Here is a 26922-nt window from a genome sequence, read left to right as displayed (position 1 = left end):
AAGCGGCAAAAAAGGTCGTTTAAGGCCCGCGTGGGCCTTGGGCCTGGGTGTTCTTGTTCCTCAAGGGAAATCAGGAGGGAAAGGGGGGAAATCGGGAGGGAAAGGGGGGAAATCGGGAGGGAAAGGGGTGGTGCAGGGGCTGGCGTGTCCGGGGGTGCCTGTGCAGGTGGCCATGTCCGTGCCGTCGCGGCTGCGTGTGTGACGGTGCGTGTGTGGTTGCGCGCGTGGGTGTGCACGGGTGAGGGGTGTGCAAACGGAGGGCGGGTGGGGGTACGGGGGTGCGGGAAGGGAGGTGGATCCTTGCACACGTGTGTGGAAGCGGTGGGCACGGACCAGGGGGGTGTTTGACATGTGAAGGGAGATGTGTGTGTGTGTGTGCTGGCGTGCAACGCGCAGGTACGTGTGTGCAGGTGGGTGTGCACATGGGCAGGGGTGTGGGGAGAGCCGCAGGTGGGGGTGTGCGGGGATGCCGGAGGGGGGTGTGGGTGCAAAGGCTCCGGCAGGGTGCAAGGAGCGAGCCCAGGGGTGACCAGTTCACACACACACACACAGACACACGCACACACACAGACACACGCACACAGACACAGAGACACACACTCACAGTCTCTCACACACTCACACACACACTCAGACACACTCACAGACACACTTACAGACACACTCAGACACGGACACACACACACGGACACTGACACACTCAATCACACACACACACACGCACAGTCACACGCACACACACACACTCACGCTCTCACTCACATACACACTCACACACACACTCTCACACACTCACTCACACACACTCTCACTCACACTCCCCCTCACTCCCGCAGCTCCCCCGCGCCGCCAGGGGGCGCTCTGTCTCCCCGCGGGAGCGGAAGGGACGCGCTGCGCTCCCGGACCGCCCCGCCCCGTGCCGCCGCTCCGCTCGCCGCCGCTTCCGTCGCTGCCGCCGCTTCCCCGGCCGTTCTCAGCGGCCCCGGCTCCGCTCCCGCCGCCGCCGGCACCATGAACAAGAAGAAGAAGCCGTTCCTGGGCATGCCCGCGCCTCTGGGCTACGTGCCGGGGCTGGGCCGCGGGTGAGGCGCCGCCCGGGCTCCCCCCGGCACCCCCGCGGGCCCGGCCTAGGCCTTCCCCGCCCCGGGCCCCCCTCCCGCCTCCCTCGCCGGGCCCCCCGCGCCCCGTTTCTGTCCTGGGTGCCCGTCTCCCTGCCGGCTTCCTCCCCGTCGCCTCGGGGCGGGCCGGAGGCCCCGCGCGGCCTGCTCGGTGTCGTTCCCGCGCCATGGTCCGCGTCTGCTCGTTGGAGGGGCGGGTTTGTGTTTCCGTGCGAGCCGGGGGTGCGCTCCTGGGTGCTTTGGATGCCGCTGGCTGGGAGGGGATTGCGCCCCTCCTGGTTTTGTAACCCCGTGTGTACGTGCGGCCCTCTTAAAAATCATTAAACCTGCCTGCGTTTGTGCTGGGAACAGCGAGGGGCAGGTTCCTGCGGTGGGTGGGCGCCAGGAATTGCCCTTTGCTGGGTCTGAATTAACGTTTGTCCTCCGCCGATCTGGTGCCCTCCCACCGCGGGGATTATATTGACTGTGCTCGGGGCGACGCTGGCTGGTTAAAATGGGGTTTTTCATGAGTCCCAGTCGCCCAGGCCCCCACCCTGTAGTGCCCCCCAGCCTGCAGGATCAGCTTTGTGTCTGAGACACAGTTTAGAAGAGAAATTGGTGCCAGTGGCTCGGTACCAGGCGGATGGTAGAGCTGGGTGATTGTGTCTTTGCAGATAAAGCTCTCCCCTATAAGAGGACAGTTCCACCCCCTGCCCCAGGCTTCATGAACTGTAGGGATGGGGACTGGCTGATGCTATTCTTTGCAAAAGAATGATCTTGTTGTTGTCTAAGTAATAATTCTGACAGACTGCCTGGGTAACAAATAGTGGGGTCGAAGTGTGCTAAACAGCTGCTCCTGGTTTATCAACGCAGAGCCACAGGTTTCACCACCCGCTCTGATATTGGCCCTGCCCGTGATGCCAATGACCCCGTGGATGATCGTCATGCTCCGCCGGGGAAGAGAACGGTTGGGGATCAAATGAAAAAGAACCAGACGGCGGATGATGATGATGAAGATTTGAACGACACCAATTACGATGAGGTGATGAGATTTTCATCGTCCTGGAGATGTTTTTCCCAAGTGGAAGAGGAGTAGCTCCCTGCCCTCTTGCTGTGAAATCCCATCTTAGCTGAGGTTTCAAGGCCAAAATTTCCTGTTGTTTGCTGGCACCACTTCCTCTTTCTGTTTGTGTTTTTGGTTTTTTGTTTTGTTAAATTGAGACCTCGTTATACCTAATGGCATAGTGCTTGCAGGTTTATGTTGTGGTGTTGCTCCACGTATTGTGGTTTAATTATCTATACAGAGCCCTGAGAGTTTTGGGTAGAGATCCATAAATAAAATATTAGTTTAAGTACTTTGGGATATGTTTTGTATTCTCCTGCACAAATGAAATCTAAGCTCTTGTTCTATGACATAGCATCTTTATGGGGCCCGTGTTATCTTTTCTGTTTAAATCCCACTTTGGTTAATTAAATGTGTTATTCTTTGTGTTTGCTTTCAGTAGTCAAAAAAAAAAAAAAGTGGTTAATAGAAGAAAATGGCCTTTCTATACTGGGATCTCATTTATTGCTTAATAGAAGTGATTTTGAAAGAGAAGCAATTTTGCTTTTGAAGTGGTGTGGGAGAATAAATACCAGGGGTGGTAGAAGAAAGCTGCTTTTATTTAGGGATGTGTTAGTCTGATGCAATGTTGTTAGAAATAGCCTGCTTGTGCATTTTTGTTGTTCTGGATGGCTGTTGGCTGTAGCAGGAACATAGCAAGAGCTTTAAATTAAAGATACTGTGGGTTTTTTTCTTTATTTCCTTCCTTTTTTTTTTTTTTTCCCTTGCTCTCTCTCCAAATTCCTAGTTCAATGGATATGCTGGGAGCCTGTTCTCAAGTGGTCCCTATGAAAAGGATGACGAGGAAGCAGATGCTATTTATGCAGCTTTGGATAAGAGGATGGATGAACGCAGGAAAGAAAGAAGGTGGGATAAACTGCAACGCTGGCACGGGGTGTTTCCTAGTTAGATTGTGTTTCAGAGTTCTCCTCTGCCTCTTCCACTTTCCAGTTCAGATTCTGCCCTTGTCTTCTGGGTACATTTTCAGAAGCATATGCAGTTTTTATCAGTTTTAATGCTGTACCTTTGACCCTGTGGCTCCAAGTTTTAAGGATGAGAGCTCTTCTGCACGACTCGCTCTGAGAGTTGATGTGGTTGAATTTCTTCACTGTAGTTAATTAAGTCTTGCTGTAGTTCATTAAGATGATGTGGGGAGGTGCTGACTGACTTTGACGCATCACATACTGCACAGCACACTGGAAATGGTTAGAAGAGTCACGTAATGCGGGTCTCTTGTAAACTGGTGAGTGTTATCTGTAGACCAAGTAGTGAGTTTAACAAGTAAGAGCAGGTTAAAGCCTGAAGTTCACTTGGAGATGCCTGTTACATCTACAATACACTACAGTATAGTGTAGATACACTACGATAAATACACTACAATATTCTCTTAATTGATAAGACATCTCTGTCATTATGTTGATAATCTAAGCTTGGAAAAAATGCTTTTTTTTAATACCTTATCTCTGATCAAAAAAATTTTTCTGTAATATCAACACTTTGTTTAAAGTTGTTACTTTGAGCATAACCTCAGTACTCCTTTTCCTAAGGGAACAACGAGAAAAAGAAGAAATAGAAAAATACCGTATGGAACGACCCAAAATTCAGCAGCAGTTCTCAGACTTGAAAGTAAGGAGAAAAAAAAAAAATGTCTGAAATGTGACTTTTATCTTTATGACTTCTGAGAGGTGAATTTATGTTCTGCATTTCTTTGCTCAGGTTTTGTGTGTTAGCAAACAAGCACTTAGTTATTCTCGAGATTAGAATTACTTTCTATTGGAAAAATAAGGAATATGAAGCTGGAAGTATGGAAGATTGTCTTGCTTGGAAACTCAAGTACTGCAGTATAATTTTCAGGCAGCTGCAGAGTTAGAGGCAGGAGGATTGGTAGTGCAGGTTTAACTCAAAAGTGGTGACAGAATCTGCAATAAGTGATAAAACAGTGTCTCGACTGGCAGTGGCCCTCAGAGCTGCACGTGGCTGGTGGATGTGGGTGTCCATAAGCTGCTTTGTAGGGCTGTGGGGGAAACCAGCGATTCTGCCTGTTGAGCATTTTTCTTGTGGATGCACAAGGTAGTGAAGTTTATGCAAATTTTGATACCAGGCTTTTGTTTTGTGCTTTATTGCGACTTCACATCCGTTCTTGAGAAGGTGCTGCACTTCTGTCTTTGAGGGATTGGCATTGAAGTAGTTGAGCAGAATGTCCTCACTTTCAAGCTGCTTTTAAACAAAATATATTTTTTAAGCTATTGTTTAATGATCAGTAATTAAACACTCTGATGCCGACACTGAGATTAACCTGAATATTTGTAGCACTGAGTTTAATAGCAAAATTGATTTGAAGTCTCAGTCTGGACTAAAACCAAATTCTAATAAAATGCATCTAATTCATTTGTACATTGGTATGGAAAAAGTCTGACCTTTGACCTTTAAGTGCTTAATCTTGAATTCTTTCAAGAAAAAAAATTATTAAGGAATTAGAGCAGTTAAAAAGAACACATTTCTACAGCAAATAATGATGACAACTCCTGTTTGAACAGCGGAAGCTGGCAGAGGTCACGGAAGAAGAGTGGCTCAGTATTCCAGAAGTTGGTGATGCCAGGAACAAGCGTCAGAGAAATCCTCGTTACGAGAAGCTGACTCCTGTACCCGACAGCTTCTTTGCAAAGCATTTACAGTCGGGGGAGAATCACACCTCTGTGGACCCACGCCAGACGGTGAGTACCAGGCAAACCTGATGAAGATGTGATCCGTGTTTTATAATTAGAGACAAGGGTTAAACTGTGCATTCGTTAGTGGCATTTGGGGGGAAAAAAAAAAAGATACTTGACCAAAAAACTTGGCTTAGTCTGTGAGTCTGTCAAAGGAATTGCTAGATGTTCATCTCCTGTGCTCGCTGGAGTCTTTCAGTGGACAACCCGTTGCCGGAGAAAACTTGAGGACAGGCAGGGAGAACCTGGTTCTTGTGTTAAAAATGGAAGAAAGTGTTTCTCTTCCTTTTCTCTGGCTGTCAAATGGTGATAATGAGTTTTGGTGAGCATAACCAACATCCGTTTCAGTGGTAACAATTGCAAAAATGGAACAGAAATGTTCAGTTTCACCTAATGGTTTGCCCAGTGCTGGAGCAATTGTGTTAAAAATATTTGCCTTGTTGTCAACTGAAAATTAAGTAATTTAGCTTGTTGCTACATGTCTGCAGGCTGCTATGGTCATGCAGTCACAGGAGAAACTGGCCCTGAATTGGCACCAGATGGCCATGGGACTTCTCTGTAGATATTCTTGTTTCAATGTGCTACATTTAGATGCTTGTGCTGAAATTTTTCACGTACTTTCTCGTTGATTATTTCACGGACTTGACTAAACTTATGTAATTACAGATTTGCAAAGCCTGTATGAGAAATGTTTTGTGATTCAGGGAAGCCACGGTTTCAGAGACACTTGCAGGATTTGGGCATCTCTGCCCTGTAGCCACTGGAGAAGAGCAGATCAGGCAACAGCCTGAATCATCTTTGCAATCTCAGAAGAGATTTTAAGAATGTATTTCTCTCACTCTTGTTTTTAGCAATTTGGTGGATTGAATACACCATATCCAGGGGGCTTGAATACTCCGTACCCTGGAGGAATGACACCAGGCTTAATGACACCAGGGACAGGTGAATTGGATATGAGAAAGATTGGCCAAGCCAGGAACACCTTGATGGATATGAGGCTAAGCCAGGTAAGGATCCTGAAAGGGAGGATCTCTCACGATTTTACCCTGTGTTGGTGTTTGCTGCTATTTAGGACCTGGTTTTAGAAAAGCCTTTCATTCTCTTGAGTGTTGGAGAGAAGAAATAGCTCAGCTGTGACTAGAAAGAATTTTGCACTCCTCCTTGCATTGCATACCCTTTGCACTAGTAGAATTTCCTGGGAAATAACAGTTTTTCCCTGGAAGTGTTGGTCGTTATGGGAGAACAGAGTGCCCTGTTGTATCAGAGGTGAACTGCAGACAAACAGCACTGTAATTTAACCAAGGGAAGCATCTCTTCTATCCTGTGTAGGGATGCAGCACAAAATGCTGGAAAATACTACTCTTAAATTATTATTGACTTCTTTTTCATTGATTTTTTTTTTTTTTTTTTTTCCCATCTAGATCTGGTTTAAACTAAAAAGATGGGCTTTAGCTGGCAGGGCTGCAAGACCTTTTGGTGACTGAAAGCCAAGCTGCTTGCGTTCTGCATTTCCAGTGGTACTATGTTTTTAGCATTAAAGTCATGTAGTTTAGAAGTGGAAAAAAAGCTCATCTGCAAAACTTTGTTTTCCTCCTTCCTTTTTTTTTTTTTTTTTTTAAGAGATAAGTGTCTAGGGTTGGTTTGTGTAGCAGCAGTGTCTTCTCCAGGCTTTAGTGTGTGCAGGCAGACTGGGGGGCTCTGAATGGTCATTTCAGTAGTGCTGACTTGACTTTCCCAGGTGTCGGACTCTGTGAGTGGCCAGACTGTAGTGGACCCGAAAGGATATTTGACAGATTTGAATTCAATGATTCCCACGCATGGAGGAGATATCAAGTAAGTTTCAGAAGGATTAACTGATTTATCCTCTTAGTAATGGCTGTGATCCTGCATATAAATGGAAATCTGTCTGAGCAGGTGGCTTCTGGCTAACACTTAATCTGTAAAAGATGCTAGGTGAGGTTTTGAGGCTGAATTCTTTTAACATGAGATCTGATATAGTCTTTCAACTGATGTCTTTAGCATCTGACCTAGATGCATCAATTGTGGGGATTGTTTCTATTTGATCCCTGGGCTAACATGCCAGAGTGATGGCAGTGTGTGGCTGCCTGCCAGCCAGGAAATAACCTGGTTAGTTGGACCTGTGTACTGCTAATTTAGGCTTGATTGATGACCTCTGAAATCCTCTTTAACCTGAAGTTTGACACCTGTTTCATGAAGAGTTGCCATTTAAGTCAAAGTCATATGTGCAAATGTTGATGTTAATACTTGACTTAAATCAATGCTTGTGCTTAGCAGCTCCCAGCTGCAAGTGCCCAGCTGTAATTCCTAAGAATCTTACTTAAATACTTAATTGGTTTTCACTGTGATCTTGCTGTGTTAGTGGATATTTGTAAGCTTGTTTGGTAGTATATAATTTGTGTCACCAGTATGGAAACGCTTGAGGTCACAGTCACTGTGCATCTGAGCGTGGCTGCGAAGAACCGACTGTAAAGCACTTACTGATTCAGGAGAATTGTTTGGTAGCATGCTGAAAACTTTCCTGCCTGTCTTTCCTCCTCCAGTGATATCAAGAAAGCCCGTTTGCTCCTGAAATCTGTACGAGAGACCAATCCTCATCATCCACCAGCCTGGATAGCGTCAGCCCGACTGGAGGAGGTCACTGGCAAACTCCAAGTGGCTCGAAACCTCATCATGAAGGGAACGGAGATGTGCCCCAAGGTCAGAACTGCTTTGCTTCCCTGCTGATCCTTGCAGGACAGTAGGAAAAGGTTGTGCTTACAAGCAGCAGCATCTGTTAAGCTGGTATCAGGCTACGCCTCATCCAGCTTCACTACCTGCAGTATTAAAAGAACAGATATTTAGCTAGAAGCTCTAATTTTAAATTCCTGTTTTATGTAAAGGAAGATCGTTTCTCTTTCCTGACAGAGTGAAGATGTTTGGTTAGAAGCTGCTCGGCTTCAGCCTGGGGATACAGCCAAGGCTGTTGTGGCCCAAGCTGTCCGCCACCTTCCACAGTCTGTCCGAATCTACATCAGAGCAGCAGAGCTGGAGACGGATATCCGTGCGAAGAAACGCGTCCTTAGGAAAGGTGAGAGCTTCTGCAGGGCTGGGGAGCAAAGTCCGAGTCCCCCTCTGGAGCATTGTAAGTCGTTCAAGATGTGTCCATAAGTTTAAGTGCTTTTTTTAGCATCCTTGGTGAGGATACAGTTGTGAATGTGTGCCTTAATGGTGGGACGTGCCGCTGCCGAGTCGGAGAGTAGAGTTGTTGAAGTATTTGTAAAACATCCTTCAACAAAAAGCTGCTGTTTCTGAGCAATTGCAAAATGACATTTCACTTGCCAAAGCCAATTCCAACTTGATCAAAGTTAGATAAATAGGTAAAAGCAATTTAAAAATGATGCTTGAAGGAGAAAAGAGTGTTTTAACCGTCACCTTGTGATACATTTTGGAAAAGATACCGGGGTTTGTGTTTGAGTTCCGACGTGTCTGTAACCCGTTAGAGACCCAAGTGATTCCTGGTGGAGGAGTTTTAGAGGCCTTGGGGTTGATTTACTGTAGCAAGTTCTGTGTTCTTGGCAAACAGCTTCTCTGTGGTGCTTACCTAATGCACTTGGAGGTTTTCCTCTTTTGTGGAATCACTGTCTTTTCCAAACAATGATGTCTGTAACAGCAGTTTGTTGTCTTTTTGTGAACCCAGGTCTTACTCGCAGGTTCGTAGTATTAATTCTTTGATTACTTTAAGTTACTGTGCCTGTATCAGTAGAGATTAGGTCCTTCGTGGCTATTGAATTGTATCAATTACATCTCCTGACTTTAGACAGGGAAAAGGGTCTGGCTTTAATACATTTACTAAATCACTAAGAAACAGTCTGTGGCATTGAATGGCTTGGCTTCAAAGGAAATTAATTGCCTCCTACCTCTTCTTATTGCATGTAAAATTGCACATCTCTGGTGAAATGACCTCTTAACTGCATATGGTTGAAAGGCACTTAAAGGTTCCTGGGTTTGAAGTTGTAAGACTTCAGATATTAACTATTCAGTAGCTTTTTTTAATTTTCATTAGCTAAACAGCGTGGCGTGCTGTGAAGCGTCACTCCTGTGACACTGTTCTTGAGAAGGACACACAGTAAGAGATGCTGAACAGAAAAACACTTTTACCTGAGCACAAATAGATTTCTGAGTGCAGCTCGGGTAGGAGAGCATCTTGTGTGAAAGCAGTGACTTATGCATTAAGTACTGAGTTTTGCTTTAAACAGAAAGAACATCTTGCTTCGGTTTTTGGAACCACCTACCTGATCTCTGATACAAAGCTGTTAGTGGAATGGAATGTGATTTATCATTCTCTTTCCAATTACTGCCTGTTCACAGCTTCACAGTGCTCCTCTGCTACCTAGGGAACATCAGTAACACGATGCTTGAAGCTGTTTGTATATACAGCCTTAAGATAAGTGGCAGTTTTACTCGTTATTTCTCCTGAAATAAGTCTGACTGCGAGGGAATGTCACTGAAGTGTGTTCCTTCATAAAGTGTTTCTCTTGTCTGTTGGCTGTGTGTGTTCCTACCAGCCAGCAGAACCTTGAGAGTTTTTAAGGCCTTTCTGACTGGAGAGCCAGCAAGCTGAGTGTTTAAATTACATCTGGAGGTGTAAAAATCGAATGCTCTGTCTATGAAAACATGTTCTGTCCTGCTGAGTGATGCTCTCAGCTCTTGCAAGCTGATATTAGTCACTTAAAATGCTTCAGAAAAATCTCCTGCAGCTGCAGACTCGAGAAGTGGTTAATGCCCAAACCCCTCCGTGCGTTGCTACTTGGAAATGCTCTGGGTATTTCTGTAGGGCTGGGGCGTGCTCTGAAGTTGAGGCTCAGCAGTGTGCCTCTGCCTTTGCAGGAATGCTGAAAGGAGCAGCCTTGCCTAGAAGGCCAGCTGGGTTCAAAGTAGGTTTAGATGCCTCTTCCCACCCGTTTCTGTGGTCCTGCAGTCATGCTGGCTTTATTGAAGAGGGGTGTGCTCTGTCCTATAGCACGTTTGTGTGCAATCAGCATGGAAGCAATGAAACTCCTACTGTAATGCAGCTAATAGGAGTAATCTGTGGTGTAAGTTGTAGTGACAAAAGGCTAAAAAAACCCCATTGTTTCTCAATATATCTTTAAGATAGAAGCTTATGAAGAGACAGGCAGAGAAAAGTTGTTGTGTAGACTTGAATGTTTCAGACAGCACATCTAGAACAATCTGCAGAGAATGCAGGTTCTACCAGCAGTAACCAACTCTTGCACAAGACTAAGGAAGCCTCAGAGACTCTTAATTAGATGGAGCCCATATTGGATTGCTGGAAGAACTCTACAGATTCAGTGGCTTAGGGTGTTGCTGTCAGTAATAGCTTTAAGCTTTTATGCATCTTCCTGGTTTATTTTTGCATAGCAGGCCAGTAACTTTTTGGGAAGCTAAACTGGGATCCCTTAAGCTGTTGGGAGATGCCTGTGGGAAAAGTAAATTGTGAAGGGACGGTTTCAACATCTAAGGAACGAGGCTGTGTTACTGGTTCATAGTGAAGATGCTCCTTTTTTATAAAGGGAGGGCCAGCATGGTTAGGCTACCCAGTTCTGGAGATCCTACAGATGCTCATTTGCTGAGACTGGAGGCTTTGCTCAGCTAGGTGTTTTACTGAAGAGGGTGCAATTACAGCTTGTACAAGGAAAAAGCCCTTGGCTCTCCAAAACTTGTTTCCAGTTAAAATTAAGTAAGTTTTTTTTAGTTTCTGATTTTAAGTTCTCATTGTTGAAGCAAGAACTAAGACAAGTACAGTTCCCTCCCTCCTTTCTTTCAGGAAATTTCATTTGTAATAGGACAAAGCCTTTAACGTATCATCTTTAAAAAATGCAGTTCTCTTGGTAAGCTACTTTGTCATGATTGACATGATTGTTTTGCCTCTCCAGCCCTTGAGCATGTTCCAAATTCGGTGCGTTTGTGGAAGGCAGCTGTGGAGTTAGAAGAACCTGAGGATGCCAGGATCATGCTGAGTCGGGCTGTGGAGTGCTGTCCGACTAGCGTTGAAGTAAGTTTTTAAAAAAGTAAAATAAAATAAAGCAACCCGCTACACACCACTTTAGGTTGGCAGCAGAGCTTTGAAAAGAAAAAGCAGAGTGAGTGCAGTGTGAGGTTTCTACCACGCACTTTACGCCACAGTGAGAAGGATGTGGTGAGTAGTGGACTGTGCTTTTTTTTTTTTCCTCCAGAGTTAATTGTCTGGTGGTCATTATATGCCTCATTCTCCTGTGTAATTGTTATGTTAGTTATGCCAGTGTACTGCTGTGCCTGCTGTAGCCAATTAGCCGTGTTCGCCTTTCTGCTTAGTGCCTCGACAATTGTGAAAACAAGCATACGTACAATCTGGGGAATCTAAAACAAAGTTCCTCGTGTCTGGAATGCTGAACCAGAGCGTAACATTCTGCTGTTTCAAAGGTGACGTGGACAGAAAATATGAGCGCAGCAGCCCAGCAGAGGTGGTATCCTGAGGTGATTAGGACTGAGCTCTAAGGACAGCAGTAGATTCTGTTTCTACTATTCCTCCGTTGGTATTCTGCAGCTTGCTTGTACTGCTGGAGGACAATTGCCAACCAGTAGCAAACGGCATAAAGCTGCTTATCTCTTTGGGCCGGCACTGCAGTACGGCAGCCTTGTCATCTCCTTGTTCTAATCTAAAAATCTTCTGTTGCTCCACAGCTGTGGCTTGCGCTGGCGAGGCTGGAGACATATGAGAATGCTCGTAAAGTCCTTAACAAAGCCCGTGAGAATATTCCGACGGATCGTCACATCTGGATTACTGCTGCCAAACTGGAGGAAGCCAATGGAAACACCCAGATGGTGGAGAAAATCATCGACAGAGCCATCACGTCTCTGAGGGCTAACGGTGTGGAAATCAACAGGGAGCAGTGGATACAGGTATTGGCTTGGTCTGGGTTAGAGACCCAGATGAACTCTTCAGGTTCTGATTTGAAGGCTGTTGATGCAAGATATTGTAGGGTAATTTTGCACTAGACTTAGCGGTGGAGATTCCCGTGAAGACACAAAAAAAGCTGAGCAGGGTCAAGGCCACAAGTGATTACACCGGGGTAACACTGCGTGTGCTGAGCTGAGGAATGTCTGGTTTACTTCTGTCTTGGAAGGTAACCAGCTTCAAGTTGAAGCAGCTGCTGCCTTAAGCAGGAGAGAGGCTTTAAGCCTCCAGTGCAGGATTTATGTGTTTTTTGCACATGTCTCTTTTGGCTTAAAAGGTATCTGTTTGCCAAAGGAGTCTTTGTCAGAAGTCAATTGAAATACTGCATATGCAGCAGGCAGGAAATCCTCTGTTAGTTCTTTACTGGCTCCTAGTCCTGAGGCTGTGCAAAGTGCTCACAGCTGACACGTGGAACCGCGTTGTACTGTGACATTTAGAAAAAACAACCTCTGGGCAGGTTCATTCCAGAACGTCCCATTTTTGATGTTCTGTACTAGAAAAGTTGCAAAAAATTGTGGAGGTTTCTAGTGTTTTGATCACACTCAAAAGCTGTGCTGCTTGAGTTTCTTGAGACGCTTCAGAGACTATTGCCATCTAAATGGCTTCGTGTTCAGGTTAAGAGAACCTCTTTCCTCCTCAACGTGCTGTCCTTTGTTTAAGCGTAAGTCTTTAAACCAGTTTGCTACTAAAATCACTTACAGTGGGTCAAGGCAGCAAAAATCTTCTTGGCACGCTGCCTAAGAGTATTGATAATGAACAAAGTATTTAATGGTAAATGGATATCCTTGTTAACATCTAAAGAGAATTACAACTTTCTTTACAGCGGTAAACCAATTAAAGGTTAACTTCAACTTCTGTTTAAAAAAAAAAAAAACCTCAACACCAGAGCCTCTGCATCGCTGTGTTCTCGAGTTCCTTGTCAGTACTACAGCTGTTCCATTTCTGTTATCTGATCACTGGTCTTTTTAACAAGTTTAAGCAAGACGTGCTTGGCTTTCTGAAAGCTTTGTATGTCAGAAAACTCCACTTTTCCATACATGCTGTGGTGAGAGAGCCTTCACGTCTTTAACTTCACACTGGTTGAGGTCTATTCATTCAAATTCAGTTGTTGCTTAGCCCTTATTGAGACTTAAGAATCAACTCAAAGCTGAAAGAAGGTCAGTGGTTTTGATGTTACAATTTTTCCTTCTCAGATTCTTGAATTTTTTTATTGACCAGGTCCCTGCTCAGCCTGGCCCAGGGCAGGTCAGTGGAGCTGTAAGAGGAGACTTTTCCAGCTGGAAAGGTCACACACTGTCACACTTACTCCTTTCCAGTGGATGCAGTTGATGTGCTCTGTTTCTTAACTAACTTCTGATTGATTCTGTGTGCAACTATAGCACCTTCCTTGTGGGTGTGGGCTCACTAGCGTGTGTCATGATATGTTTTGAGTAATAAGATATTTTTAATGCCGCAGTGACCCACAATGTCTCTGTGTTTGAACTTGAGTTGCTGGCCTCTTGTTCTGAGTTCTCAAAATGAGCAGGGCTTTCCTCTGGTTCCTAGGATGCTGAGGAATGTGATAAAGCTGGAAGTGTGGCCACGTGCCAGGCAATCATGCGAGCTGTGATTGGGATTGGGATTGAGGAAGAAGATCGGAAACATACCTGGATGGAAGACGCAGACAGTGTATGTCCAGCTGTGATGCTGATTTTTCTTGGTTTGGGTTTTATTTTAATTGGGGGAAATTGAGCTGGAGCCTGAGAAATGACTTTTTTTTTATCAGTGAAAGTGGATGTGATTCCCTGACACCTGCCTGTGTTTGGGCAGTCTGTCTCTTGTGGGATTATTGTATTGTAGAGTTTTTTTGAGATTTGAATCTTTATTAAGCGAAAAGTTGGTATTGTGATAGATTGTTTGCTGGGTTTGGTGTGGTGTTGTTTTTTTTTTTTTCTGTGTGGGGGACATCAACAGAGATTGAGGGTCTGGTTAAAGGAACTGGGAGTTGAGTTTCAAGGCGTAAACGTTGTAACTCAGGAGTTAATGCAAGACTGGATGGGGGTGTGGGTAAAAGTTTTACCAGGCTTTCTTTGCTTTAGGGGAGTAGCTTGAGCATGCATTAAAAACTAAATTATATTTCAGCATGAGAAGCGTCCACTTTGCTGGCCTTGAATTGGACTTTCAGCAGTAAGAGGACATATGCTGTGGTGCTTACAGTTTTGCCTGTTAAAAAAAAAAAAAGGGCAAATAAGAGAGCAATATACGAGTATATACAAATACGAGTAAGGCAATTTACAATGCCTTACTAATGTTTCAAGCTGGCCTCTGTGTGTCAGTCCCACTGAAAGGCCAGTGATACTTGGGCTCTGATAGACAGACGCTTGAAAATTTCCTCCCTGCTTCCTTTTAAAAAGCTGATAATAACTGTTCTGTTATATATATAAAGCCCCAATTCATGTATTACTCTGAGTTATTGAGTTCTGTGTTGAATTATGCATGTGTAATTCATTCTTGCACTTGATTTCAATGCAACCCTAAACTGACGTCGTTCTGATCTGTTTTTCCTTAGTGTGTGGCTCACAATGCTCTGGAGTGTGCCCGAGCAATTTATGCTTATGCCTTGCAAGTTTTCCCCAGCAAGAAGAGCGTGTGGCTGCGAGCTGCCTACTTTGAAAAGAACCATGGAACGAGGTAGGTGTGCTGCATAATCCTTGGGTGGAGGGTTCATCCTTGCTGCAGGGTGAGGGACTAGGGAAAGAAGAAAAGCTGCAAGATGATCCCTGAAGTGGTGTGTGGCACGTGCAGAGTTAATTCAGCTGGTAGAAACTCACTGGTGTTGCTTGCAGGTCTGACTTTCTTTGTTATTGCTGTGGTCAGAACATCTTTGGTTTTTATGAAGTCGTAAAAAGTTTTTTGGCGATGGGGATTACTTGGTAAAAATAGCTATGAATAGGCAAGGTAGGGACAGTTGTCTCTGAGAAGGCTTTTCTAGGAAAAAAAAAAAAAGGGAATATAAATCAACTAAAAATACAGCATGTGTTTAATTTTCCTAGATAAACTACTTCATTGCTGAAGTTGGCCAAGCATCCCTGGCACTTTCTGATTAAACACCCTGTGAGTGTGTATCACGTTCTGAATTAAGATTGGTGTTATACTGTCACAGCTCAGGCCTCGCTTTAAGTTTATCCATAAAGATATTTAGAATAAAACAATCTATGCGGTAGACCATTTATGCATGTGGAATCATTCCTGTTAAAGACAACAGGACTATAGTGTGGAAGTGACTAGATGCTGAGTTCTGCCTCATTCAAGCCTGCTGGTTTTATTTTTTTTAACAAGTATATGTCTGCTTTTGATGTTGTTTTCCCATGTTTCCCAGTGGTGGCTGGTTTTTCAGCCCCTTATTCTACCTGAGAAGTATATTTTCCAGAGGAGAAAAATAATTTCAATAAGATCAAGCCAGCTTCATCTAATAATTCTGAAAAACTTCCTGTCTCAGTTTCTACTAAGGTTTGTTAAGAATGGCTCTTTCCAAGACAAATGAGCTGTTTGTGTGCAGGGTCTTTCCGCAGAGGCTATCAAACAAAGGTGTCTGAACAATGAGCCGTTTGTGGAGTGCTGATTTCAGAATGCTTGTGAAAAAAAGACCTCACCCTTTCCTTGTTATGAAACAACTTATCAAGGTTTACAACGTTGGACTTTGCAACAATATTTATAACACTGAGTGATAGTGGAAATGGTGTGTGAGAGCTCGCCTTTGGCAGGATTTCGAGTGATTGTAACTTGCTCTTTCTTGCCTCAGAGAATCCTTGGAGGCTCTTCTGCAGAGAGCTGTGGCTCACTGCCCCAAAGCAGAAGTGCTCTGGCTCATGGGAGCCAAATCGAAGTGGCTGGCGGGAGATGTGCCAGCAGCCAGAAGCATTTTGGCCCTGGCTTTCCAGGTGGGTATATTACACTTGTGTGATGTGTTAAGTATGACTGGTAAAGAATAGAGAGAAGGCTTTTTCTGTCAACGCCTTATTCCTGCTGCCTTTCAAAATGATGGGGGCTTCCGCTGTTCTTTGGTTGTTTTCTGTGGCAAAATGTTCTGAGCGCACAAACCATTAATTTTACTACTATGGCTCCCACCAACCCCAGTCACGGATCAGAATCCCCTTGGGTTTGAGTCATTTGTCTCCTCAGTAAAAAGGGTGGTGGTCTGCCCTGGTCAGTGAGGTTACTGCATGCCTTATGGCTGGGACCAAACCCACTGAGCCACTGCGAAACAAAGGGAATTGTCTGCTGAACGCTGAAAGAAAAACTGGGCAGAATGGTACAGTTCTAACTCTGGGATTGAGACTTAAAAGGTAAGAGATAGCAAAACCAAATGACAGGTCCTAAGATGGAAGGTAGAAGATATTTACTTTCTAAATTTATTCTTGGTGCTTTCTGTTACCATCCTGAAGACTTCTTGACATGGTTGCCACTGAAATGGCTTTTACTGGAGGAGTGTTCACAGACCTCAACTGGGAATTCAAGCTTCAGTTTTTTTTTTTGCTCAGGGATAATAAAATGAGGGTCTTACTGTGGCAAACCCTATGATCTTTTCAGTATTTAAACTGGAAGTTCAGAAGATCAAGCATTAATGCTTTTCAACAATTGAGAAGCATCCAGCTTCTAAACTGACATACATCTTTGTATTGTGCGTCTGTTTTGGAGAATTTCTATAAACTTCAAAGGTCAAAGAAGATTGGGAGGAGCTTGAACTGAAAAAAATCCTAGTGTGGATTGACAAAGCTCTGATTTCAATTTTAATCTGGATCAAACGAAGGATTAAATCTGCTGTTGATTCACTGTATGCATTTGTCTGTCATTTTATGTTCTTGCAGGCCAACCCCAACAGCGAGGAGATCTGGCTGGCTGCCGTGAAGCTCGAGTCAGAAAACAATGAATATGAAAGAGCGAGGAGGCTGCTGGCAAAAGCTCGCAGCAGTGCCCCCACTGCAAGGGTAAGGATGTGTGAAGGGTGGAGAGGCTGAGACCTCTCTGGGCCACGGGGGAGTTGAGTCGGAAGGAGAAGTTCCTTCAGTTCTGCGGCCTTAGTGACTGACCAGATGGCTCCCTGCCATCGCCTTTTGCAGGCATGTGGCCGCTTTGCTGCAGCGCTCCTCCAGCGAATTGCGACACAGAACCGTGGCATGATGGGAAAAAAAGGCTAAGATCAAGTGAAGGGTTTCAGGTTTTTTGTACAAATGGCAAAAGTCAGGAAATTCCCAGTTTACAGCTGTTTGTGTAATGTTCGTGTTGCATAAAAGTGTCTCTTGGAATAAAGAGAGAAAATACTTTCACAGAAGACTCACTTATGCTTGTGGTGCTAAAGACAGCTCTGAGTTTGTTGTTTAAAGTTACACTCTTGTGTTTATCTCTAGAGTTACTTCTGGTATGATAAACTTTGTCAATTTTCAGCTGTTCATACAGAAGCATTTTAACTTGTCCCAAGTAAAAGAAGAATTGGTTTGGTGCCTGTCCCCTGTTGTCCTACTCCCCAATTTGTGCTTCATCCTAGATCTTTCACGCTGTCCTCTTCTTCTTTTGTCAGTCAGGGAGCTTCTCTCCAGCTGGCAGTGAGGCTGAAGCTCTGCTCTCAGGCTTAATGCCTCTCTTGTGAAGTCATGGTGGGGAGAGTTTGGGAATGGGAAGACAGGAATCAGAGTTGTGAATCAGCCTTTGGTCTGTAATGTATTTCTCGCAGCTGTAACTTTCATGCGTAACTAAAAGAAAGGCATTTGGGGGCAGAAGAGCCTAGGTAGCAGTTTGTAATTAGCAGGACAACAGTTGGAACTTGAAGGTGTAAGTAAGAATAGGTGGTCTTGGTGGCTGGGATTTAAGGAGATCAGATTGTGCTGATGAAGCAGGCTCAAATTTGTTAATTGGTTGTGCTCCTAAAGCTGTGCTCTTTGTACAAATATTATACAAATGTCAACTCTATGCTAATAGGTAATGTATAAGTTGATCACGCTGTTCCAACTCCTTTAATATTTGCATTTGCCTTTCTCATTGTTATCTGTTTCCACTATTTAACCCTGGTATTTATTTTATTTTATTATTTTACTTCAAACCGTAGCTAATCAATAACATTCTGATGGATGTATGAAAGTGGGAACCCACCGCGTTGACGGACTAATGTTTTTTTCAGTGGCTGCTAGTGATAAACAGCTCTGGTTCGCCCTCAGGTCTTCATGAAGTCCGTGAAGTTAGAATGGGTGCTTGGGAACATTGCTGCAGCCCAGGAGCTTTGTGAGGAAGCCCTGAAGCACTACGAGGACTTCCCCAAACTGTGGATGATGAAAGGACAAATCGAGGAACAAAAGGAGCTGGTAGAGAAAGCGCGGGAGGCTTATAATCAAGGGGTAAGATTTATGTTATTGCAAGTTTGCTTTGTGCTTCTGGCGTGGAGAGATTCTGTCTTTGAATCAAAATGGAGAGGGCTCTGTCCCAGACTAACTGAAGAGATGGTTTCTGTTCTCTCTGTCATTGGTTAAAACAGTAACAAAACAAAAAAATAGGACATGGAAATAAGCAGCAAGCACTTCTCTTACCCCAGTATCCATGTGCAAAATTAATTTTCTTGCTTGAGAGTTTGCTTTATTCTTGACTCCTCACTGGTAGGAGAAAAATTATTGCCCAATAATTCTTCAAGACCTGTAAAGGCTGAAAGCAGAACTCGTAAAAGAAAAGCCTCCTAACAAGTTCTTAAATACACACTGTACGAGGAGGTGGCCTACAGAGCACTGGTGTCTCTTAAAAGGTAATCAGTGGGTACAAATGCTTCTGAAGCTCCTCAGCCACGAAAGGAATATGGGGGCAGGTTTGTGCCAGTGTCTGTATCCCAACGGCTTCCTGGGGTCCAAAGGCACTTCTGTTCCTGCGGGCCCTGTTGCTGTGGTGTGGGTATGTGTAAGAGCCCTCTGTTTGCACGTGGAGCACAAGCTGCAGATGTATTATTAAGGGAGGTGTAGTCTTTCTCTTGCTGCTCAGTCATAGTTGGTGTACCCGACTGGTTGGGATGGAGGAGAAACTTGATTTCTGTACTTCTGTAAGACTGACTAGGAGAAATTTGAGTGATATAATCAACTTTGTCTCTCTCTTAAACTCTCCAGGAGGATGTAGGGAGGGAGTTTGTTTTCTGTAGGGGTTATAAGATAATTTTTTTTCAAATCTACATATTACCGTATGTATATATTTTTTTTAAACAGTTGAAAAAGTGCCCCCATTCCATACCCCTGTGGCTTTTGCTGTCCAGGCTGGAGGAGAAAGTGGGGCAGTTGACTAGAGCAAGAGCCATCTTGGAAAAGTCTCGCCTAAAGAATCCAAAGAATCCAGATCTCTGGTGAGTTGTGTGAGATCAACTCAATTTGGGCTACAGAGCCAATGAATTCTTCAGGTCAGATATTTTACGTTGTTTTAGCCATTTGAGCCTGGAACCTTATGACCATGCCCATCCTAGAGTGTTTTCTGGGCTAAGAACTCTTCCCGAATACCAGAGATGCTTTGGTGATCCTAATTAGTATGCAGCTACTCTAGGGAGCTGGGGACTAGTTATTTCTTTACTGATGGCTGTAGTGCGTACAGAGTATGAAGCCCCAGGGATCTTTCATTTCTGCTACAGTCCCTTTTTCAGAGTGTTTTTGATCTAGGCCATTATAGAATAAAGGTCATGTTTATTTTTAGATGGAGAGGAATGGGAGGGTGTCAGCTACCTACACACATTCAGAATGTGGGCAGATGTTTGCAATTTCCAGTGACCTTCATGTGACTTGCTGTTTGTTTCTGCATAGTGAATAGGTTGTCATAAATATCATCACTGAGTCTCTTTCTTACCAGGTTGGAGTCTGTACGATTAGAGTACAGAGCTGGGCTAAAGAACATTGCAAACACTCTGATGGCCAAGGCATTGCAAGAATGTCCCAATTCAGGTGAGCTGGATCTCAGTTTTTATCTTAAACACAGTTGTTTTGCCCAGTTGATAAAGGCACATCTTTTCCCAAGACATCCTTTCTGGCCAGGTCTCAAAATGCTGTGTTTTGGAGAGGTGTCAGTCATCCTTCTGCAAATGAAATGTTGAGGGTCTTTGTGAATAATCCCAGTTGCTTTGTGCTGTGTCTCACCAGAGATGTCGTGGGTTGGTGTTGGTGCTGTTTTGCTGCAGTATCCAGGATATTACTGGGTCTGTGGTCCACAGTTTGTTACCAGGTTTCCTGGGAAAGCATCTTGGATATGAGGAGCTTCTCTGTGAAGCTTTTAGAAGTCTGCCAAGGTTGCGAATTGAAGAAAGACTCTCAAGTGTTTGTAGTTAGGAAGTTCAGTGGAAAAGAAATCCCTGTCTCGGAGTACAGCTGGCTGTAGGAGATTTGCCTGCACGGGTTGCACTACTAATTCCGTGCTTAATAACTTGTGCTGGCAGCAGATATCAATCACAGTCGATTAGGGGATCACGGACTATAAAAGTTTAGTCCTGGGTTTTGATTATTTTAACTCATTTAAGAAAAGGCAGATGGGTTATAATGTGAGTCAATTGGTTCTAACCAGCAGTGGAAGCATTCACCTCATGGGATGGGAGGAGAAAGTGCATAATTCTTCCCTATTTTTTTGGTAGAATTGTGGAAAGACTTAATTATTTAAACATGTTGACGTTTTCGGAGAGAAGATGTCACATAACTACAAAGCGTAGTAGTTGACTACAAGCCTTGTTAGCTCACCTTCAGGCTAGGTTTTGAAAGGTGTTTAACTGAAAGGTGTTTAACTGGCAGCTGCTAAAGACCCAGTGAAATAATTGGAAATTAAGTGACTCGTTGCAAGGTGCTCGCTGTGTGAGTGGGTCAACAGAGCAATACCACCCAAATCCCACTTCGTTTTGTGAGTGACCTAATACTAATGAGTGTTTGCCACCACCGGCTTCTTTACAGAATCTGCCTGTTGCTATGGAAATGGGCAGCAGGATCTCAGGTTTTGTTTAAATAAAAATGCTTCCGACTCTATCCTAAAACTCTACAAGCCATAATTAAAGCCTGCAGGAATTAGCTTTTTGGACACCTACAGTTGTGTAAACCAGAGACTTGGGTCCATCGATTGCTAAACTGCTTTCTGGTTGCTTATGGCTGACGTAGGCAGGCTGCACAAGGTTAAATTGAAATACAGTGGTGTTTGTGTCCTCAGCAGGCCTGAAAGAGGCCTGAAAAATGTGCCTTGACCCTGTATATAAAGAGCAAGAAGAGTTCTGCTCCGGTCTGTCACTGCAGCCATCAAAGCTTGTGTATATTCCCGTGGTGTGGTTTATGGGAAGCGAGAGCACTTTGATAGAGTCCTGGCAGACAGGAGCTTTCAGGCTTTGCTTTGAAGTGATCAGCAGGTATGGTTGGCTGACATCAGAAACTGAAGATTTCATGCTCCTCTGAGCATATTTCCTTTCTCACTTTTGGCAGCGAAAGGAACTAGGGATTAAACCCGGCTTTCCTGGACCTGCCCTGTCCTTCATCATATGTGTGGAGAGCCAGCATCAATAAGACTGTGGTGTTCTCTGGCACCCTTGAAACTGCTTCCAAACAGTGTCTGTTGCCCCTTCTGGGACTTACTCTGCCCCTGCAGTTTCCTGCTCAGACAAATGGGTATCTTTCGCTTTTGAAACACTGAGTTGCCCTCCCCTGTTCCACTGCCTGCAGTGTCTCACCCGAAAGGCACGAGCTCTGGCTTAGCACAGGGAGCGCTGAAGCTGCAGCAGGGTTGTGCTGCAGAGATGTTCAGAACTGAAGGTCCAGCGTGGTGCAAGCGATAGCTAAAAATTCAGAGTACTGAATGAAGTATCTGTGCAGAAAGAGTGGTCTGGGGTGAGGTTGGGGCTTGGAAATCAGGAATATCAAAATATTGTACCAGCAATAGCGTGGCCAGCAGGGACAGGGAAGGGATCTGAGCCCTGGGCTCGGCACTGGTGAGGCCACCCCTCGATTCCTGGGTTCAGGTTTGGGCCCCTCACCCCAAAAAGGCCATTGAATGACTCGAGCGTGGCCAGAGAAGGGCAACGGAGCTGGGGCAGGGTCTGGAGCACAGGTCTGCTGGGGAGCGGCTGGGGGAACTGGGGGGGTTCAGTCTGGAGAAGAGGAGGCTGAGGGGAGACCTCCTGGCCCTCTGCAACTCCCTGCCAGGAGGGGGCAGAGAGGGGGGATGAGTCTCTGGTGCCAAGGCCCCAGCGCCAGGCCCCGAGGGAATGGCCTCAAGCTGCCCAGGGCAGGGTCAGGCTGGCTCTGAGGAAGGATTTCTGTGCAGAAGGGGCTGTTGGGCGTTGGAATGGGCTGCCCAGGGCAGGGGGGAGTCCCTGGGATCCCTGGAGGGGTTGAAGAGTCGGGCTGAGCCAGCGCTGAGGGATCTGGGGGAGTTGGGAACGGTCAGGGGGAGGGTCATGGTGGGGCTGGAGGAGCTGCAAGGGCTTTTCCAACTGTGATGGTTCTGTGAAAACCACCAGGGAGGGGGCAGTAACGCTGCTTGTGTTGGAGAGCACTGGCCTGGCGACAGGATGGGGAGGGTTAATCTCAGAAATAACACCAAACAATCTTCCTACTTGACTTCATTAAGGAATCCTGTGGTCAGAGGCGATTTTCCTTGAAGCGCGACCGCAACGAAAGACCAAGAGCGTGGATGCTCTCAAGAAGTGTGAACATGACCCACACGTCCTGCTGGCTGTAGCCAAGTGAGTTCCTGTGCTTGATGTATTAAAACCACCCGTTTCTCTGTGGGGCTGGATCCATGATGAAACACTGCGCTCGAGCACGACCATGTGATTCTGGCTGCAGCAGCCCTAATAAGCCCCAAAGCGAGTCACAGCTCTCAAGCTGTCTCCTAGTAACGGTGCAGTTCTCTCCCTTGATTCCAAGCAGGGGATGTCAACCTGCCCTCGAGCTCTTCGGCTGGGGCTGGGGCTGTGGCACAGGCAGCAATTCAGTCACACAGAGCCCTTCTCCAGTGCTGAGTATTGACACTCTGACAATTGCCCTTTCTGTCCCTTAAAAGGGATTTTGGTGTGCTTTCAGATGAACTAGGCTTAATTAAGTTTTGTAGGTTGTGTTTTATGTATTTGTGAAACTAGGGATGATTTTTGTTGGGTATTTTTCAACTTATATTTGGCTGACTGTATTCTTCATTGTTTCTCTCTATCGTAGGCCTATCAGACTTTTTTTAATCCTGAGCTAAATTCTGTGCAGTTGTCTTCTCCCCTCCTGAATTTCTGCAGTGTCAGTTTTATTCAGCTGTGGCCCTTCCTGGAACGCAGACTATCAGTCATACTGTAGTTTGCTTCTCTGAAACGGGAAGATAATCTACTAAGAATTGTTGTCTTGTCTAGATCCAGTTTTGAGGTTTCCTTTGATGAAAAACCACCATTAGAATTGACTCACGCCACGTCCTTTCTGATCTGATGGGTGAGCGACTACAGCAGTCGTGATTGGGACAAACTTTTTTTCCTTTGTGAATACCAGAAGAGGTTAACGCGGGAAGCATTTTGCCCAAACAGTTGCCCAATTCTTTCACAACTCTTTTTTATAAGCCAAAGAAAACTGTAGGATACACTCCAGTGACTGCAACACTGGGTTCTGCCAGATAATGACAGCTGACTTGTTCAGCTCTAGCAGCAAGTGAGAAAAATGTTAACTTTTGCTTTATAGAAACTGCTTCCAGGCGCCTTCTGGTGCAACCTCAGACAGTTTAGCAGCTAATCCCAATACAAACAGCTTCCACCTTCCATCACGACTTGCATGTAGGTACAGTAATACCGTAGTGTCACACAGATGTGAAACACTTTTGTTAAACGTGTTGCTGAAAATGGCCACTACTTGCAGGTGTTGAGCCTCTGCTATCATTGTTCGTGTTCTTTTAAATCACAGTTTATTTAACATGGAACAATCAAGAGTATTATAGGGCTTAAAAACAATCACATAAGCTGTATAATTTTATGACTGGCTAAGCTCTTTATGAGGGATGGCTGTCTCATTTGATAAAGACCTTACTAGCTCAGATGAACCCTTTAATGCAAAGGAGTGAAACCAAGAGACTATTGACTCAGCTGGTTAATTACTGGGGAGAAATTTCAGAATTCACAAGTACCTTTTTGAAATGGCAGCAGGTTGGGCTGGGTGCCAGGCTGGGATTTGAGCGCGGAAGCTTATGTGCTCGCTTTTCCCCGTAAAGTGGAGCTGACAGGGGGGCTCTGCTCCACTTAGAGCACGCTTCGTGGATGAGAACGTGTGACCACACGCAGCCATGGCTCCAGGAACGTGCTGCAGCTTTCAGCTTTTGGAAATTATTGAATTGTTACGTGCTAAAATCGACTTGAAATATTAAGAAATTGGAGGAGGGGGAAATAGATGTAGGCATATGCTCCTGTCTCTTTCTACACCAAATCTAGAACAGCAAAATTAAGCAATTGAGTTAGCGATTGAGCTCAGAGTAACACTGCCTGTCTCCTCCTGGGGCTAAGTAACCCGCTTCGCTGCGGGGAGAGCAAAGAGGAATGTTCTTTTGGTCCTTGTATCTCGTCCCTTCCCAGGGGAAGTCAGCAGATGCCTGCAAAATCTGCTGTTTCTTTCTTGGGAGACCAAAGAATTGAAATATCTGTAGAGCCTTCAAGGTGGAGTGCTTTCAGATTGGCATGTTCCTCTAAAGAGGCTGTTTGTCATCTGGCTCTTGCTTTTCTCAACAGGCTGTTCTGGAGCGAGCGGAAAATAACCAAGGCCAGAGAATGGTTCCACCGAACCGTGAAGATAGACTCCGACCTGGGGGATGCCTGGGCTTTCTTTTACAAATTTGAGCTCCAGCATGGCACGGAGGTGAGTGTGTGCCTGGGAACAGGGAGCTGGGGAAGGCAGCTGTTGGTTACCAGCTCCCGGGGATTGCTGCGGCGCTGGGCTGAGCGCGCTGCCGCCGCCTGTGTGGCTCACATGAGGCTGTAGCTGTCACGCCTGGTCATGAATGAGCATGAACAGGCCTGTGTGGTGCTTTTGAAAAGGCTCTGCCATTAGCTGAGCTGTCTTTCAGGCTGCTTTGCTGTCCACAGTCATGCTAGTTCGTGCAAAAATCTATGAAATCAATCTTCCCTCTGTGAAACGCAAGCGTTCTCATAGATTTTTCTGTAATTGCGATGCTGGGTTTGTGTAACTCGTCCCGTTTCTTCACAAGTGTCAAGTACAGGTTGCACATGAACTCGGCCGGAGGAACAGTCTGTTCTAATCTCTTATGGTAGTTTTTACTGCCTGATATTACTGAAATGATGGGAGTGTTTATCTTCTGACTTCAGAGAAACCTCTCACTTGACATCTCGTGCAGGTGGTAACGCAAAGGAAGTTTCTGCTGCAGTTTCTCTGGTGCAGACAAAACTCCCTTGGCTCTAATTTGGCCAGTTTGTTCAGCAAGGCAAGAAAGTTGCTGCCTCTGCGTTTTGAGTCAGGCTTCCACAATGCCTTTAAAAAAAACCCCAAACCCAAAAAACCCCATTAAAAAAGCCCCCACTATAAGCTTTGGAAGAGTATTTGAATCAGGGAGGGAATTGTTAAAATTTTGGCTCTGTGCTGGAAAAATACAGGGCATTAAGAGACTTGCAAACTGTTGTTTCTCCTTCTTGTAGGAACAACAAGAAGAGGTGAGGAAGCGCTGTGAGAATGCTGAACCTCGCCACGGAGAGCTCTGGTGTGATGTCTCCAAGGACATAGAGAATTGGCAGAAAAAGATCGGAGAGATTCTCATGCTTGTAGCAGCCAAGCTTAAAAATACCTTCTAGAGTACGCTGGCTCCAGCTGCCTTAGTCGTCTCTGTAGGACTTGTCTGCTTTTACCTGCTTTCAGTGCATTCGTCCTTCTGGTGGCACAGATTTTGGAGGACAGGAGATCGGGGGTGATGTGAAAAATCTTTCTTCCAAAAAAGAAAAGCTGCTTCCTTCTCTTCCCAGTGATAGTGCCCTGGGCTCACACGGTGTGGGCATCCCCTCCTGCAGCACACCTGAACGTCACCGCTGGTGTCCCCTTGAACGGGGGAGCGGTCGTGTGAGGCTCCCTTGGCCTTTTCAGTTTGATGCCTGAATGCCCCCCCCTCCCCCCCCCCCCCGTAAATACAAGCTTTAATTAGTATTTGTATGGATTCTGGCGTTTAGCAGTTCCTCTGGTTTCTTCCCCAGCATGCACTGCCATCCCATCCCGCCCCCTTCGTGCAGTTCCTTTAGTGTTTGGCTCATCTGGTGCTGGTTCCTTGTCAGCAGATCTGGTTTGTTGCTGTTTGAATACACTGAATGTCCTTGAAGGAGGCGTGTGGAGTTCTGGAGGACCAGCAGCCGAGGGGAAGGGCTGGGCTGGCCTCTCTTCCTTTTTTTTTTTTTTTTTTTTTTTTTTTTTTTTTTTTTTAAGTCTTATTTGCCACAAGCCTGGTTTAGTTTGGTTTCCTCTGTTGGCAAGCTGCAGCACAGCTCGGAAGTGTTCCCCAAACCTGAGCGGATGGAGCATTCTGTGAAATTCAAGAGTGTATTTTTAGAGCCCTTTTTCCTCAATTTTTAAATGTATATAGTAAAACCTTATTCTTTTAGGTGTCGGATTTCATTAAGCACAGTGGTATTTTAAAGTAACAAGGCAAAACCCAGCAATTCCTGAAGGGCCATCTGAAGGAACGACCTTTGCTTAGAGGCGTTGAGAGACTTTTACAGTGGCGTCTGCTTTTGCTTGGGATGTTTGGGATGACTCTCTTCAAATGGAAAAAAACAAATTCATGAGAGGAAAAGCTTTGTGTTTGGGACCCTTTATAAACTGTCTTCAATCTTCTACCCTTGTCATCTCTCTCTTATTTTCACCCCAAAAACCTGACTTTTGTGTGATCGTTGAATGGAAAGCTGTAATGTCTTACACATTAGGTTGTAGCAGAAGTTATCCAGGTCTGTGTATGTGCATTATATAATGTATTTAGTTAGAGGAGAAAACCCTTTATCACTTGTTTGGGTAATATGTATAAAATACAGCTTGTTTTTTTGTTTTCTTTGAA

The 26922-nt window shown here is 45.1% G+C and overlaps 1 protein-coding gene across 1 annotated transcript; it reads left to right on the top strand.

Moving 5' to 3' along the window:
• Positions 1–913: 913 nt before the first annotated feature.
• On the top strand, positions 914–26922 carry PRPF6 (pre-mRNA processing factor 6). Its single transcript, XM_074920345.1, has 21 exons — positions 914–1082; positions 1971–2139; positions 2948–3066; positions 3747–3825; positions 4737–4913; positions 5759–5914; positions 6646–6740; positions 7469–7625; positions 7833–7995; positions 10841–10959; positions 11628–11846; positions 13447–13569; positions 14450–14571; positions 15683–15821; positions 16749–16868; positions 18093–18269; positions 19116–19249; positions 19744–19835; positions 22486–22600; positions 24605–24731; positions 25526–26922. Exons 1-21 carry the CDS (start codon positions 1012–1014, stop codon positions 25676–25678), a joined length of 2826 nt encoding a protein of 941 aa, XP_074776446.1. The 5' UTR covers positions 914–1011; the 3' UTR covers positions 25679–26922.

The sequence above is a fragment of the Athene noctua genome, chromosome 16, assembly GCF_965140245.1.
Source record: "Athene noctua chromosome 16, bAthNoc1.hap1.1, whole genome shotgun sequence".
Taxonomy (NCBI): domain Eukaryota; kingdom Metazoa; phylum Chordata; class Aves; order Strigiformes; family Strigidae; genus Athene; species Athene noctua.
This window is presented reverse-complemented; position numbering and strand designations above follow the sequence as displayed.

Excerpts from the sequence above, each read along its gene's own strand:
- PRPF6 (XM_074920345.1), top strand. The coding sequence starts at position 1,012 with ATGAACAAGAAGAAGAAGCCGTTCCTGGGCATGCCCGCGCCTCTGGGC. Across the intron at positions 6,741-7,468 it reads ACGCATGGAGGAGATATCAA|TGATATCAAGAAAGCCCGTT; the intron begins GTAAGTTTCAGA and ends TTCCTCCTCCAG. Across the intron at positions 7,626-7,832 it reads GAACGGAGATGTGCCCCAAG|AGTGAAGATGTTTGGTTAGA; the intron begins GTCAGAACTGCT and ends CTTTCCTGACAG.